The 15,000-nt window shown below is 44.4% G+C and overlaps 1 protein-coding gene across 1 annotated transcript in view; it reads left to right on the top strand.

Annotated features, from left to right (window-relative positions):
• The window catches only part of LOC311244202 (transmembrane and coiled-coil domains protein 1-like), a gene marked incomplete at its 5' end in the record, with an annotated part of 20,138 nt that extends 15,902 nt beyond the window's left edge, over positions 1 to 4,236 (top strand). Inside the window, 2 exons of the mRNA XM_084333609.1 lie at positions 743 to 1,000; positions 3,351 to 4,236. Of these exons, the coding sequence (XP_084189735.1) occupies positions 743 to 1,000; positions 3,351 to 3,686 (594 nt within the window). The 3' untranslated portion in view covers positions 3,687 to 4,236. The remainder of the gene's footprint in view (positions 1 to 742; positions 1,001 to 3,350) is intronic.
• Between the last annotated feature and the right edge of the window lie 10,764 nt (positions 4,237 to 15,000).

Genomic DNA, 15,000 nt, shown 5'->3' with positions numbered 1-15,000 from the left:
AGACGGTTCGGTACGGATAACGGATTATACAATTGTAATGTATAATATAACTGATAGGGCATACAGACCCTCATCTGCACCTTTGATCACACTGCCTACTTGCTCATATTATGTGTATATCCAGAGTTAATTATACACATTTACATTTAGTCATTTAGCTGAACGCTTTTATCCAAAGCGACTTAGAAGTTTTGTGCAACAAGTCAGCAGGAAGGGTACAACTCTATCAGCTGAGTAACAATGTTCATCAAAGTGTTGAGTGCTGCAGAGTATATTAGGACATGTGCATGACAGTAAGGTTAGTATATATATAGTTTACACTGCCTAATTTAACTTTTCTACTGTAGCCTACTATAGTTTTATTGCCTGTATTACGTCTTCTAGTATTACCCTGCCCATACCTGTACCTCCCCCCATCCCCAATGCTGCTATATGAACCCCAAGGGGATCAATAAAGGAATATCTTCTCTTAAGATGCATTTTTATATAGTGCTTTTATCCAAAGTGTTTTACAATTTTGTTCCTGCACATTCACCCATTCACTCACTCACACACCATGCCAACCTGCACATCGGGAGCAGTTAGGGGTTAAGTGTCTTGCTCAAGGACACGCTGCCCGGGAGGAGCGGGAATCGAACCGGGAACCTTCCGACTACCAGACCAGACCGCTCTATACCTCCTGAGCCACTGAGCCCTTATCTTATCTCTTACCCCCTCCCCCCCCCCCTCTCTCTCCCCTCAGATTGAACGGTTGGAGGTGAGCGGGTTGGCCCAGACCACTCTGGCCGTGTCGTATGGGGCGGACGGCTCCTTCTCGGGGGGCGATGACGGCACGCCGGACCCCCAGCGCACCAAGCAGGCCATCGCCCAGCTGCAGCAGAAGATCCTCAAGCTCACGGAGCAGATCAAGATCGAGCAGACGGCCAGGGACGACAATGTGGCGGAGTACCTCAAGCTGGCCCACAACGCAGACAAGCAGCAGAGCGCGCGCATCAAGCATGTAGGCAACGGGTACCGTTTACATTTCAACCGATACCGGTACCGGTACCCAACGGTACCCTTTTCTGTACTTTAGTCTCTAAAAATGTAATCTACCTACCTCAGTTGTAAAAAAAGAAAAAAAATTCAAACTTCAAATTATTTATTATCATTATTATTTATTTAGAACAATTTGTTAATAATATATGTAATATAGGGCGCCAGGGTGGCGCAACACGGCCGTCCCGGGTTCGACTCCCGGACCCGGCGACCTTTGCCGAATGTCTTCCCCCGTCTATCTCCCATTCTTCCTCTCTCTAAGAGGTACATTGAGAGAACATTGAACTGTAAATTATTAACACAGCACACTTCTTCAGTGTACTCTAAGATAAGATATTCCTTATAAAAATTTATTAACAAATATACTCATTAAAATTGTTGGACCTGCGAGATTTGTACTTTGTACTTTGTAGGTCTGCATTTTAAATGTAAGGAGTAAAAAGTATGTTTTTTTCCCTCTGAAACGTAATTGAGTAAAAGTACAAGTATACAAACCTAATAATACTCGAGTATAGTACAAATCCCCCAAAACAGTACTCAAGTATTGTAACGAAGTACAATTACTCAAGTACTTTACACCCCTGTCTATATAGGACATAGATTTCAGTTTCTCTTGCCCGCGCTTCCCTTCCCTGACAACAGAGGGAACCAGAGGTCTGTGTGATAATAGTTGTAGGCGCACATTGTTATAGTAGACCTTTTCTAACTTGACAGCATGAACATTCTAAAGTAAACGGTTTATTTCCTGCTTTAGTGTTATTTGACACAATAACTGACAGGAAGTTCCCTCGGGGGGGCCCCAGCTGTTCACCTAGCGAAGGAATCCTTCTGGAAAGATCTATGCAATAATAATAATAATAATAATAATAATAATAATACATTCAATTTATAGTGCACTCTACATTTGGAAACCAAATCTAAAAACATAGACTTTAAAAACATAGGCAATTAAAAAAAACAAGGCAGCAGTGGTCTGTGCTGCTCTCAGGTGGTCAGGGAGGGCGCTCCACAGGCGAGGAGCAGCCCAGCAGAAGGCCCCATGGTGCGGCGCTTGTTATGTTGAGCAGCAGTGTTCAACATAGAACCAGAGTTTGTCTACCATGTGTGTATATTTTATTACATTTTATTTATTAGACAATCTTAAGAACTAAACAATTTGCATAAATAAATCAAATAAATATACAGTAGCTACCCGAGATAAAATACAATATGCTAATACTGCAACATTTTCTAAAAGCCAGACTTTTACCTCAGGGTTCCCTGGCGTTTGTAATGTTATGGACGATATACTCGGCTAAGGTGTTGATCTGTCTCCATGCAGGAGTCCCTGTGTGTGTATACCCAGCTACAGTGTTGTTCTGTGTGTATAATCAATCAATCAAACTTTAATACAGACTCGTGGTCCAGATAAAACAAATAAAACACACACAACCTATATAAAATTACACACAACAGGCAAAAATAACATCACTTAGTTAAAATACACACCAACGCACAAATAGACAGCTGTGCCAATGTCTCCACATGGATGAGTGGCAACGTGTGGCACGGAGCCTAATGTCCATTAAAACCAGAATGATCTCATTTCCAGAGTCATTTAGCCGACAGATGAATTTATACATGAGATTTCTTTAAAACAGCTTGGAAGGTATTGACACGTGCAGCCACACACATTTCACTTGCACTACACACCATCTAGGTATTTTTTTTGTTTTGTATCTCTCTTTCTCAGATTTTTCTCTGTTTTCTCCCCGTCCCAATTTAGTCGTTGTGCCAATTTTATACAATGGCTTTTATACAATGGCCAAATTCACCCAACCTTATTGCTATACAATAAACACACAGTAATTGAAGCATAATGGAGATGTATTCACAAAACCCTCCACAGAGAAAGTAGATCCAATAGTAGATCCAAGTCTGACAACAAAATAAATAAAAAAAATCTACTGCCATTTTTTTTTTTTTTTTTTTTTTTGCGATTTTTCTTGTGTTTCACAATGGGTCATGACAAACCAATTACATAATCCAACATATGTGTAACGAACTAACATATTCCAGTTGACTGTATCTTTTTTGGAGGATTCGTTAAAAATATATTCATACCATTCCATTTGTCTATCTATGGCGGACTCATTCGGAAAAAGTAATTCGGTCGTGGGAGGGATCTGGGGTCGTGTGTGGAGTGTGTTATACGAAATAACAACGGCTACCTTGACTGTTTCAGCCAATCAGAATGAAGATATTTGCATGCCATTGTATAAAAAGTGGTATACCCAGCTGAGGTGTCGTCCTGTGTGCCCCCCCCCCTGCAGGAGTCCCTGGAGGCGTGCCAGACCCGGATCTCCAAGATGGAGCTTCAGCAGCAGCAGCAACAGGTGGTCCAGCTGGAGGGCCTGGAGAACGCCACGGCGCGCACGCTGCTCGGCAAGCTCATCAACGTGCTGCTGGCCCTCATGGCCGTGCTGCTGGTCTTCGTCTCCACCGTGGCCAACTGCGTGGTGCCGCTGATGAGGACGCGCTCGCGCTCCTTCTGCACCCTGCTCCTCGTCCTCCTGTTGGCCTTCCTGTGGCGGAACTGGGACGTGCTGTCGGGGTACACGCACCGGGCGCTGCAGCAGCAGCAGCAGCAGCAGCCCCCCCCCAGATGACCAGCCTTGTTATTATAATAAGCCCCGCCCCCCCCCGCGCCCGCTCTCGGGTTGCTCTGACGACGACGACGACACCCTGTGTGTGTCACTTTTTGTTCAAGTCGTCGTGTGCGCAGGAAGCCGAGAAGGGCTCAGCGCGGCTGCCTGATAGGTCGGCTGCGTGGCCCTCGTCCGATTGGCTGAGCACATGACGGACAGGATTTGAACTAAAAAGAGAAAGAAGAAGAAGAAGAAGAGAGATGGTGGAACAAGTTGAGACAACAACAACAACATCAACCCCTCACATGTGACTTTCGTTTAGGAAAGAACAGACTGTTTACATTTTTGAAGATGAACTATAGTGTTCGTATGCCTCACAGAATGCAGCATCATACTGTACTGTTTTTATTTCTTAGGGGATTAATCGAGTATATTATTATTTCTAATAATATTCTTTTTATTTTCAGCAATATTTTATTCAGTACCATGTAGCATTAAGCTCCTCCCACTCTGCACGAAGAGGAGTTTATAAATCAGGAAACTGATTTTTGGTTGATTCACCTCAAGAGGCCCCCCCCCCCCCCCCCGTTTGGCGGAGAGACACGCAAAATGTGATTGGCCGCCTTCAGGAAGAGAACTCTTTACCTAGCTGTGATTGGTAGAATTAAAAAGACTTTCCTGCTGTGATGATATTTTGATCGGACGGAAGCGTTTTCCTCAGAGCACTATTAATTTCCATGAGAAGAAAAAAGACACTGTCTCGATGAGATAGAGACTCTGTGTGCTTCTACTGTTCCTACTAGCAATGACTTGTGTCCTTTTTGCTTTCTTTCTTTCTTTCTTTCTTTCTTTCTTTCTTTCTTTCTTTCTTTCTTTCTTTCTTTCTTTCTTTCTTTCTTTCTTTCTTTCTTTCTTTCTTTCTTTCTTTCTTTCCTTCCTTCTTTCTTTCTTTCTTTCCTTCTATCTTTTTTTCTTTCTTTCTTGAAGTAAAACAAGAGAATGAACTGTTTTTAAGCAGGTGAAGTAATAAAGAACCATGACTGATGGAAAGAAAAAGCTTGCGCTCGACCAATAGAACCAATAGAAATGTAACAAGAGAGAACTGCTAAAAGAATCTGCCATATTTCTTTTCCTTGCGACACTTGTTTTCGGGAATGGCTAAAAACGCCATGAGTCCAGTCCTATCGGGTTCTGGGAGAGAGAGAGAGAGAGAGAGAGAGAGAGAGAGAGAGAGAGAGAGGGTGAGGTCGGCTGGTGCTGATCCAGTTTGACTGGAAACACGTTGCTGCTTCATAACTGAAGGTCTCCTCCACTGCCATGCCAGTCAGACGTGTGTGTCGATACTGTATATCCATCATACACTCCCAGTGTGTATAACTGTACAGTATCCATCACACACTCTCCCTGTGTGTATAACTGTGTACAGTATCCATCACACACTCCCTGTGTGTATAACTGTATACAGTATATCCATAATACACTCCTTGTGTGTATAACTGTATACAGTATATCCATAATACACTCCTTGTGTGTATAACTGTGTACAGTATCCATCATACACTCTCCCTGTGTGTATAACTGTATACAGTATCCATAATACACTCTCCCTGTGTGTATAACTGTATACAGTATATCCATAATACACTCCCAGTGTGTATAACTGTACAGTATCCATCATACACTCCCTGTGTGTATAACTGTACAGTATATCCATCACACACTCTCCCAGTGTGTATAACTGTACACAGTATCCATCATACACTCCCTGTGTGTATAACTGTATACAGTATATCCATAATACACTCCTTGTGTGTATAACTGTGTACAGTATCCATAATACACTCCCTGTGTGTATAACTGTGTACAGTATCCATCATACACTCCCTGTGTGTATAAATGTATACAGTATATCCATCATACACTCTCCCTGTGTGTATAACTGTATACAGTATATCCATCATACACTCTCCCAGTGTGTATAACTATACAGTATCCATAATACACTCCCTGTGTGTATAACTGTATACAGTATCCATAATACACTCTCCCTGTGTGTATAACTGTATACAGTATCCATCATACACTCTCCCTGTGTGTATAACTGTGTACAGTATCCATCATACACTCTCCCAGTGTGTATAACTATACAGTATCCATAATACACTCTCCCTCTGTGTATTATACAATATCTGTCATCATCCTTTATTTTCCTCTTCGGGTTCGCTTACATTACTCTGTGGCGTGTGCTCTGCTCTGCTCTGCACCCAGTGCCAAACCTCCAGTCTCACCCAGGGAGGCCCCGAGCTTCTCAGGGGCACCCAAGCTTCCCAGGGGCCCAGAGCTTCCCAAGGGCCCGAGCTTCCCCAGGGGGCCCAAGCTTCCACAGGGGCCCGAGCTTCCCAGGGGGCCCAAGCTTCCCCAGGGGCCCGAGCTTCCCCAGGGGGCCCGAGCTTCCCCAGGGGCCCGAGCTTCCCCAGGGGGCCCGAGCTTCCCAGGGCCCCCAAGCTTCCTAGAGGCCCCCAAGCTTCCTAGAGGACCAGAGATTCCTAAAGGACCCAGAGTTTCCCAGGGGCCCTGAGCTTCCTAAAGGCCCCCAAGCTTCCTAGAGGCCCCCAAGCGAAGTGTAGAGTGAAAACGAGGAGGCAGCGCTTCTATTCTACAGTGGGGGAGACATCACATGAATGTTAGGGGGCAGCGCTTCTATTCTACAGTGGGGGAGACATCACATGAATGTTAGGGGGCAGCGCTTCTATTCTACAGTGGGGGAGACATCACATGAATGTTTTAAAAAAAAATTCTATTTCAAGGTTGTGTCTTTTCAGGAGACTGATAACATTGCAAGGGGGAAAAAAATTTAAAATAATTTTTTTATTTTTTTTGAGGACTCTCTGTAAATGAACTTGAGTTGAAATCTCCAGACGTGTGTGTTTCCCTCTGTTCTCTCTTCCTGAGTCACCAACTCCTTGGCTCAGCATCCAGTCTGTCTTATCCCCACGTTCACTAGTTCAAGGTCATCTCGGCGGGATCTGGTTTGTGTCTAGAGCCGCTTCAAGGCTGAGGGAGCTGATCTCCAGACAGCAGACAGTGGGATGAACCGTAACAGCTGCTCGTCTTCACACACTGATGAGTGTCGAGGAACCTTTCTTACAGACTCCAGTCGTTGTTGCTGTGATACAATAGTCCTTTTTGGGGAGATCATCAGGCCTCCGTGTTCTCAAAGCCTCTCAAAGTGGGAGTACTGATCTAGAGTCAGTTTTGGATAAGGTCACGAAGTGTTCCCTGGCCACTGACCCCAGATCAGCACTCTTACGCTGGGGGCAGCTTTTTTGAAATCAGGGGCCCAGGGCGTGGTTCAGCTCAGGGTCATTGACGGCCATTTCTGTTGCTAAGCCAGTGAACTGAGTGCATAGCAACGCAAAATGTTTGGACAAATGAATGGGATTCAGCTGATAGTCAAACGCACTTTTATTGATTTATTGAGGCGTCTGTTGATCCTCCTATAGTGCCGCGATCATGAGTGCGGCACGTGGGTTGACCCTGAGCTGACCTTTGACCCTAGCTTTGACCTTGCAGTGACTCCTGTGATGCAGCGGTAGGGTTGTGTGCTAAACCACTCCAGTGCCTTCTGGTGTCCTGTTCTAAAGTGTGGGATAATAAAGTGCATTCCTGACTAACTCACGAGACAAGGTGGTTATTAGTGTGAATCTCTCTCTCTCTCTCTCTCTCTCTCTCTCTCTCCCTCTCTCTCCCTCTCTATTTCTCTATTTATATCCCCCCCCCTCTCTTTATCTATTTATATCCCCCCTCTCTCTTTCTCTATCTCTCTATATATACCCCCCTCTCTCTCTATCTATACCCCCCCCCCACTCTCTCTCTCTCTTTCTATACCCCCCCTCTCTATTTATACCCCCCCTCTCTCTTTCTCTATCTCTCTACCTATATACCCCCCCCCCTCTCTCTCTCTCTCTCTATTTATACCCCCCCCTCTCTCTCTTTCTCTATCTCTACATATATACCCCCCCCCTCTCTCTCTCTCTCTCTATTTATACCCCCCCTCTCTCTCTTTCTCTATTTCTCTACCTATATACCCCCCCCCCCCACTCCCTCTCTTTCTATACCCCCCCTCTCTCTATTTATACCCCCTCTCTCTCTTTCTCTATCTCTCTACCTATATACCCCCCCTCTCTCTCTATCTATACCCCCCCCCCCTCTCTCTCTCTATTTATACCCCCCTCTCTTTCTCTATATCTGTATCTATATACCCCCCCTCTATCTATCTATCTATACCCCCCCCCTCTCTCTATTTATACCCCCCTCTATCTATACCCCCCCCCCCCCACTCTCTCTCTTTCTCTTTCTATCATCTCCCTCTCTCTGCTCCCTGGCCAGGTGGGTTCATGTTAGCTCACTCCTCTCTGGAATGATGTGTGTGTGTGTGTGTGTGTGTGTGTGTGTGTGTGTGTGTGTGTGTGTGTGTGTGTGTGTGTGTGTGTGTGTGTGTGTGTGTGTGTGTGTGTGTGTGTGTGTGTGTGTGTGTGTGTGTGTGTGTGTGTGTGTGTGTGTGTGTGTGTGTGTGTGTGTGTGTGTGTGTGTGTGTGTGTGTGTGTGTGTGTGTGTGTGTGTGTGTGTGTGTGTGTGTGTGTGTGTGTGTGTGTGTGTGTGTGTGTGTGTGTGTGTGTGTGTGTGTGTGTGTGTGTGTGTGTGTGTGTGTGTGTGTGTGTGTGTGTGTGTGTGTGTGTGTGTGTGTGTGTGTGTGTGTGTGTGTGTGTGTGTGTGTGTGTGTGTGTGTGTGTGTGTGTGTGTGTGTGTGTGTGTGTGTGTGTGTGTGTGTGTGTGTGTGTGTGTGTGTGTGTGTGTGTGTGTGTGTGTGTGTGTGTGTGTGTGTGTGTGTGTGTGTGTGTGTGTGTGTGTGTGTGTGTGTGTGTGTGTGTGTGTGTGTGTGTGTGTGTGTGTGTGTGTGTGTGTGTGTGTGTGTGTGTGTGTGTGTGTGTGTGTGTGTGTGTGTGTGTGTGTGTGTGTGTGTGTGTGTGTGTGTGTGTGTGTGTGTGTGTGTGTGTGTGTGTGTGTGTCTGCTCCGAACGAGCACTGCACTAGTTGAGAATACATTCGTTTGGATAAGACGGCCAGTGAGGTAATCGGGGACATTGAATCCTTGTATTCGTGTAACTTACAGCTCCATGATATGATTGTAGATGAAAGAATAGCAATGTTGTGTCTTACAGGGACTGCTACCTTATCATTTCACTGAGCTTTAATTAACCTAACACAAGGATTCAATGTCCCCTATAATAATAATAATAATAATAATAATAAATGTATTTTATATAGCGCCTTACATAAGATATCTCAAAGCACTTTACAGACATTGCATTACAGTATGGACAAACATAGTACTTTCACAATGACAACATGGTGGGGATACTACAGAGAAAGGGAGACAGCTTAGAGCAGGGGTCGGCAACCCTAGGCAGGCACGCGGGGGCATTTGCATAGGCACAGGGGGCAGCAGTAAAAATAAATATATATATATATATATATTTTTTTTTTTTTTTTTTTTGCTCTGAAATATTATAGTGAAATATTTTGCACTGTTGTCGCATTTATCTTGTTGAAATCCTCCCACAGGTTCTTTTTACTACCACATATTTAATTGAGACCCTTTATTTGTTTATTATTTCAATTTAGCTGGAAATACATTGCTACATCATTCAGTAACATTTGCAGAGCCTTAAAACAAAAACATTATTACGGTCACCATTGTGACCAGTGGGATTAATCAACAATTTGTATTATTTATTTTTCTATTTCATTGAACATTGCACATGTTAAAAGCCATTTTTTTTACTCAAAATGTGAGTATTACCAAGTCAACTTGTGTTCTTAAAACAATGACAATAAACATAGTTTTATTAGGTTGAAATAATGTGGTTGTGTACTTATTTTTCTGTTAACTTATTATGGATTGAAAACTGAAAACCTTAATGCACAGTAACTGAACTCAATATTTTTAAGTTCTGGTAACTTATTATTATTATTTTTTTTACAGTGTAGTCTTGCGATCAATCAAAACTTATTTACACGATATACCTCACATTCACCCTCCATTCACATCCTGGTGTTCTCCTGGTGTTCTCCATTAGGCCTGTAGGTGGAGCTATGACAGCACACGTACAGTACACACACCGATGGTGTGTGATGTGTCCAAAAATGAATGGGCAAATGTGAGTGAAATGGTCGCACTGTATGCAGCTGTTTGTCTGCATTGCATTCCCCCCCCCCAACTCAGATTTAGGGTTGATACAACCATCATAATAATATAGTTAATAATAACAATAACAACAATGATGTAATAATGTAAAAATTATCATTAAAAATACCTGATTATGAGAAAAAAATATTACGATGCATGGAATATTGGTGAGGCACACTAGTTACAACTATATTTCAAACAGGCACTCCATGTCAAAAAGGTTGCTGACCCCTGGCTTAGAGACAAGACAGAGAGAAAATTCAAATAAATAATAATAATTAAAAGATAATAATAAATTAATAATACTAATATATAGGTGTGTACATGTGTGTAAGTGTAAGTGATGCAGGGGTTGGGGGGTCAGGAGTGAGGGTATGCAAGGTTGAACAGGTGGGTCTTGAGGTGGGACTTAAATGTTTCCACAGATGGGGCTTCTTTGATGTGTGATGGGAGTTGATTCCAGAGTCGGGGAGCAGGGGAGGAGAATGATTTGTTTTCTGTGGACTTAGGTCAATGACATCACTGGTCAAACTAAATTTACTCTCAATAACTGTCAAACTAAATGACTGTGTGCAAAACTGTTTAGAGTTTTTGGATGTGTGTGTGAAATTATGTGCCAAATAAATCAGCATTGTTTTTGTTTTTTTTGTGAAGTGCCCCTTTAATTACTCTAATGGGCAAATTGGACCAACTGCAGTTACGCCACGAGGCCACTAGATGGAAGCCTTGCCTTTTTACCCCATTGATGCCCATCCCAGGTATGTGTGTGTGTGCGTGTGTGTACATACAGTACCACACTAGTAAGTGGTTCCATGCACGTGAGATGGTTTTCTGAGGGTGTGTGTGGAAGGATGGTCCATTATAAAAGGTGTGTGGGCACGAGTACAAGGGGGTGTCACTCTTTATCAGAGAGGAAGCAGGTTGGGTGGACTGTAGCCCGTTTACCCTGCTGCCCGTGTCTTAAAGTCCCAATCAGTGATCCAAGCATAAGGAAATGGGTATAGCCACACCACCGAAAATAAGAAATAGGAATGGGGACATTAACGTGTGTTGTCTGGCCTTACAAATACATTTGATTTGATTTGATTTGATTTGAATGGACACATGTTTTTATATTTGCTGTAAAAAAATCGTTTGCATTGGTGCCGTTTGTAAACAGCAGAGTAAACAGCAGAGAAAACAGACACATAATTCTGAATCACAATGGATCAAGAAACTTCTTAAAAGCTTATTTTTCGGGGCGGCTACGTGGTGCAGTGGGCAAGGCGCTCACCACGAATACTGGAGACTGGGCTCGAACAGGTTCGCCTCCCTGTTCGAGCCCAGCGCTCCACATTGCTTTCAGTTTAGCGGGTCGTCCGCACTAATACACATTGGCCGTATTAGGGGGAGGAAAACTGATGGGTGGGGATCGGGCGTTGTGGACAGCGACTCCTACAGGTCGGTTGGTGCGCCTGCACAGTAGAATCAGGAAGCGACGGGGGCGGGGCCCCTCCAAAGCCCAGACCCCCGACGCTGAAAGATCGAGCTGCGCAGGTGGAAAGATGCGACTGCTGTTACCTCGAGTATCGGAGGGGACTCGTGCTATGTATGACTTAGTCCACATTGCAGCCGGCTTGTGGGAGGCAAGAAACAGCGTTCGAGACAGGGGAGGGTTGAATTGGACGATACGAAAATTGGGATGGGAAAAAAATAGAAAATGGGAGAAAAAGTGGATAAAAAAAAAAGCTTATTTTCCATTTTTCCATCTATATATCAAAGAACAAACTCAAGAATGCATGTTAATATAACCCACGTTGATATGGTCAAAGAAGCCACAAAACTAAAAAAAAACTCCATTATGCTATATCCACTATATCCATGTTTATTATAAATAATGCACAGAGTGCATGACCTCTCTCTCTCTCTCTCTCTGTCCCTCTCTCTCCCTCTCTCTCTCTCACTCTATATCTCTCCCCCTCTCTCTCTCTCTCTCTCTCTCACTCACACGCACTCTCTCTCACTCACACACACACACTCTCTCTCTCTCTCTCTCTCTCTCTCTCTCTCTCTCTCTCTCTCACTCCCCCCCCCCCCCCCATACACATACTGCTTACTTCCTCTGGTGTCATGTATGATTGAGTGTAACCAAACCCTGCCACTCAGTCACACCTCTCTCTCTCTCTCTCTCTCTCTCTCTCTCTCTCTCTCTCTCTCTCTCTCTCTCTCTCTCTCTCTCTCTCTCTGGTGGTGATATGATATCCGATGCTTGGCAGTGTGACCCCATAACAGCCCTTATCCCCACCTTGCGTCATCATGGACACACATATTACACATACAAGACAAGCAGAGTGCTGTTCAGTGTGCGTGCGTGTGTGTGTGTGTGTGTGTGTGTGAGTGTGTGTGTGTGTGTGTGTGTGTGTGTGTGTGTGTGTGTGTGTGTGTGTGTGTGTGTGTGTGTGTGTGAGTGTGAGTGTGTGTGTGTGTGAGTGTGTGTGTGTGTGTGTGTGTGTGTGTGTGTGTGTGTGTGTGTGAGTGAGTGAGTGAGTGAGTGAGTGAGTGAGTGAGTGAGAGAGAGAGAGAGAGAGAGAGAGAGGGAGAGAAAGGGAGACAGAGAGAGAGAGGGGGGGAGAGAGAGAGAGAGAGAGTGTGTGTGTGTGTGTGGGGGGGGGGGGGTTCTGGTTGCCTTATCGCAGCACTTCTCTCCCCCCCCCCCCCCCCCCACGTGGCCCGAGCTGACGCATGCGCGCGTGGCCGTGGCCGCGTGCCAAGGTAAACACGAGACGCACCTTATCAGCTGCCCAAATAAAACTGCCCGAAAGTGGCGACGGGGGACGCGCACTAAACGCGCACAAAGCTATAGGGCAGGGAGCGGAGTGCGACTCCAGTCCCCAGAGAGAGGAAATGAGAATCTGCCGCGGCAAATAGAGCCATGAATAACGTAATAACCGCTGTGCTGCACGGTTTAGCGTCAGCAGCATCAGCATGTGCTTGTATTCAAGAGATAACATTTCTCAATTTGTCGTCAGGGGGGGGGGTGGGGGGGGGCTGCTGCTGGGAAGATTATATGCATGAATGAATGAATGAAAACTTTATTTAACAGATTGCAGAATGGGTACAATACAGTACGGCTCAATACATACAATTGTTAAGGGGATGCAGACCTGAGAAAGACGTTTGTCTTGTTTCCATCAGGGTCCCCCATTTTCAATTCATATAGCAGTTGACCAAAAGACAAGTTACAGTTTCTTCCCCCTCAAATGTATATAGGCTACTCTCTTTTTAGACTATTTTTGTACTCACAAACATTACTGTATATTTGTAGATCTGGTATGTCATAAATGTCTAGAAGATGCAACAGTAGGCTACTGTCTGCTGTATCAAGTCAAGTCAAGAGTTTTATTTGTCACAGCATACAAGTATATACAATGAAATGCGGGGGGTCTTGCCCACGCAACGATTGTGCATAATACAATAATAATATATATATAAGAAGAATCCAATAGAACGACATTGTGCAATAATACGAGTAATCAAAGTATGGCATATCGGTACATGAGTTATTTACAGAGCATGGTAGGACATGCTAGGTCCTGTGGTAGTGCAATACACTGTTAGCTACGGATGAGGCACTGGGTCTTTATGTACACTGCTATACAATGCTATATTATACAATCTCAAGTTATACTATTCTTAAAGTGACCTTTCCTTTTGTAAAGTGACCATAAGTGTGAGCGTGTGCAGCATGAGTGTGTGAGAGAGAGTGTGCTCATGGTAAAGTGGCTGCTTCTAGTGTGTGAGCGTGTACAGTGTGTGTGTGTGTGTTGTGTGTGTGCTCATGTGTGCTTGTGCGTGGAGAGTTCAGTGTTCAAGGCTCTGATGGCCTGGGGGAAGAAGCTGAGCCGAAGTCTCTCTGTCCTAGTAGCTGGTGTTCGCAGGCGTTTGCCTGACCGCAGCAGCTTGAACAGGCTGTTGTTGGGGTGGTGAGGGTCTTTCATTATCCTGCAGGCTCTGGATTTGCACCTCTTGTTGTATAGGGCCTGCAGGGTTGGTAGTGCAATACCCGTGGTACGCTCGGCTGAGCGCACCACTCTCTGCAGGGCCTTCTTGTCCTGTGCCGTGCTGTTTCCATACCAGGCAGTGATGTTTCCAGTCAAGATGCTCTCTACAGCTCCGGAGTAGAAGGACTGGAGTATCTTCCCAGATGTCATGTATGGCATGTATGTTATGATGAATTGAAAATGGGGGACCCTGATGTAAACAAGACAAAAGTCTTTCTCTGGTCTGCATCCCCTTAACAATTGTGTGTATTGAGCCATACTGTATTGTACCCATTCTGCAATCTGTTAATAACATTTTAAATCAATCAATCAAACAGTCGACAAGTTTAGCAGCCTATAGATTAACGTCCAGTCATATAGTATATTTTGTATAGTGTTTTGGTCTTTATTCTTTTGACTTTTTTACTGTATGAAGCACAATCTCAGGAGGCTCATACAGAACCAAGCATTTCACTGTAATGTACTTGTACCTTATACATGTGACAAATAAAACAAAACTTGAACTTGGGTCAAATACTGTATGACCATGACCAATCCCATCGGAGAAACAGAAATACTATATTCATGCATTTTTGAGAGGGGCACATGTGTTGCGCTTGAATATTTATGAGACATAAGCCGGCAAAAAGCTCTGCTGAATGGATGGATGTGTGGATGTCAAAATCCGGAAAGGTGAGGTGTGCTGCTATTGTGCCCATCTGGTAGCACTTTCACGGTGCTTACCGTACCGTATGTGTCCAGACGGAACCTTCCAGAATCTGCAGAACTAATCTGGGAGCCGAGGGACGCGCGGAGCACAGGAGGTGGGAGAATGACCTGCCATTAACCCCGGGCTGAGCGGAACCACCACGCCGGGGAAGGGGATTCATCATCAAGTGGTCCACCTTGAAGAGAGAGGAAGCATTGATTAGCCCATGCTTACTTTCAAGACATGATTTATTTCGTGTTTGCCTATGTCTAATAACATGATTATTGATATTTACATATTTCGTGTTTGCCTATGTCTAATAACATGATTATTGATATTTACATATGCATCTCTTTT

This window comes from Notolepis coatsorum, assembly GCF_963971535.1.
Source record: "Notolepis coatsorum genome assembly, chromosome: 17".
NCBI classification, from domain to species: Eukaryota; Metazoa; Chordata; class Actinopteri; order Aulopiformes; family Paralepididae; genus Notolepis; species Notolepis coatsorum.
This window is presented reverse-complemented; position numbering and strand designations above follow the sequence as displayed.